This window comes from Nicotiana attenuata, unplaced genomic scaffold (genome assembly GCF_001879085.1).
Source record: "Nicotiana attenuata strain UT unplaced genomic scaffold, NIATTr2, whole genome shotgun sequence".
NCBI classification, from domain to species: domain Eukaryota; kingdom Viridiplantae; phylum Streptophyta; class Magnoliopsida; order Solanales; family Solanaceae; genus Nicotiana; species Nicotiana attenuata.
The window spans coordinates 53,431-54,749 of NW_017674669.1; the positions used below are offsets into that span (position 1 = coordinate 53,431).

The following is a 1,319-nucleotide window of genomic DNA, read 5'->3' on the forward strand; positions in this document are numbered from 1 at the left end:
CTTGCTGCTGCATTGTGCATTTTTTCTCGACCACCTTTTTCTGTCTCAAACCAACTGTTAGCAGACCAGCGAGGATTCACATCCCAGCGCATGGTTCTACCTACAGCAATACAACAGCTGGATGATCAAGGCGGCAATATATGTTTTGTTAATAATCATGTACCTAATGAGACTGCTGGTATTTATTTTGCGAGCCTGAGTAGTAGAAATGTAGTCTCTACTAGTTTGGAGGATCGTCAGTGTGAAAATACTTGGGGCGATACCTCACATAGTTATGCCTGTACGGATAGTATAGCTAATAGTATAGCTAACAATAGCACTTGTAATATGATGCATGAGCATCAAAACGCTGTACGCATGTTTTAATATATTAGTTATCTTTTCTACCAAAAAAAAGGTTTGAGATTCTACTGTATATGACAAACAATTTCAATCTATATCATTGAATTTTGAATTGAGTACATGGAAGACTCAACTCCTACATCTGCCGAAGTTCCTCTTAGCATTTCTCTTGATCCTTCTCATCCATTGTATGTGCATGCATCAGATAATCCGGGAGTTACACTGGTAACTGTCCCTTTTTCTGGCATTGGATATGTATTTTGGAGAAAACATATTCTTATTGCTCTCTCTGCTAAGAACAAGGCTGGGATGATTAATGGAAGAATTAACCAGCCATCTCCTAACTCTCCTCTATATGATCATTGGCTAAGATGCAATGACATGGTCTTTGCATGGTTGAGTAATTCAGTGTCTAGGGATATTGCTGACAGTGTTCTTTACTGTGATACTGCAAGAGATCTTTGGAAAGATCTAGAGGAGAGATATGGTCAATCTAATGCCAGTAGGTACTACCAAATTCAGAGAGAAATTGGAGGAGTCTCTCAGGGTTCTCGTGACATTGCTAGTTATTACACTAGGTTAAGAAAATTGTGGGATGAGTTAAAAACTGCTTCATTTGGACCAACTTGTACCTGTGGAGCAGAACCACTGTGCAGTGAAGGATAGAAGCTTATTCATTTTCTTACTGGGTTAAATGAAACATACTTTAATGTTAGAAGTAACATCCTTATGATGATTCCTGTACCTTCCTTGAGTAAAGCCTATTCAATGTTGCTACATGATGAGAGTCAAAGGGAGATTCGGGTTTCAGGATCTTCATTTCTCTCTGAATCAACCTCTTTTCATGCCAAATCCTCTCCTGTCCAAAACACTTCAACAAGCAATTCTTATTCTCAGAAGATCAATTTTGAGAACAAAAGGTCCAACATTGTGTGCAAATATTGTAGAAAGCCAGGTCATTCTGTTCACAAGTGTTA

At 38.5% G+C, this 1,319-nt stretch overlaps 1 protein-coding gene across 1 annotated transcript; it reads left to right on the forward strand.

Moving 5' to 3' along the window:
* Positions 1-462: 462 nt before the first annotated feature.
* On the forward strand, positions 463-1,008 carry LOC109219087. The gene has a single exon (XM_019383509.1). The coding sequence runs from the start codon at positions 463-465 to the stop codon at positions 1,006-1,008; it is 546 nt and encodes a 181-aa protein (XP_019239054.1).
* The last annotated feature ends 311 nt before the right edge of the window (positions 1,009-1,319 follow it).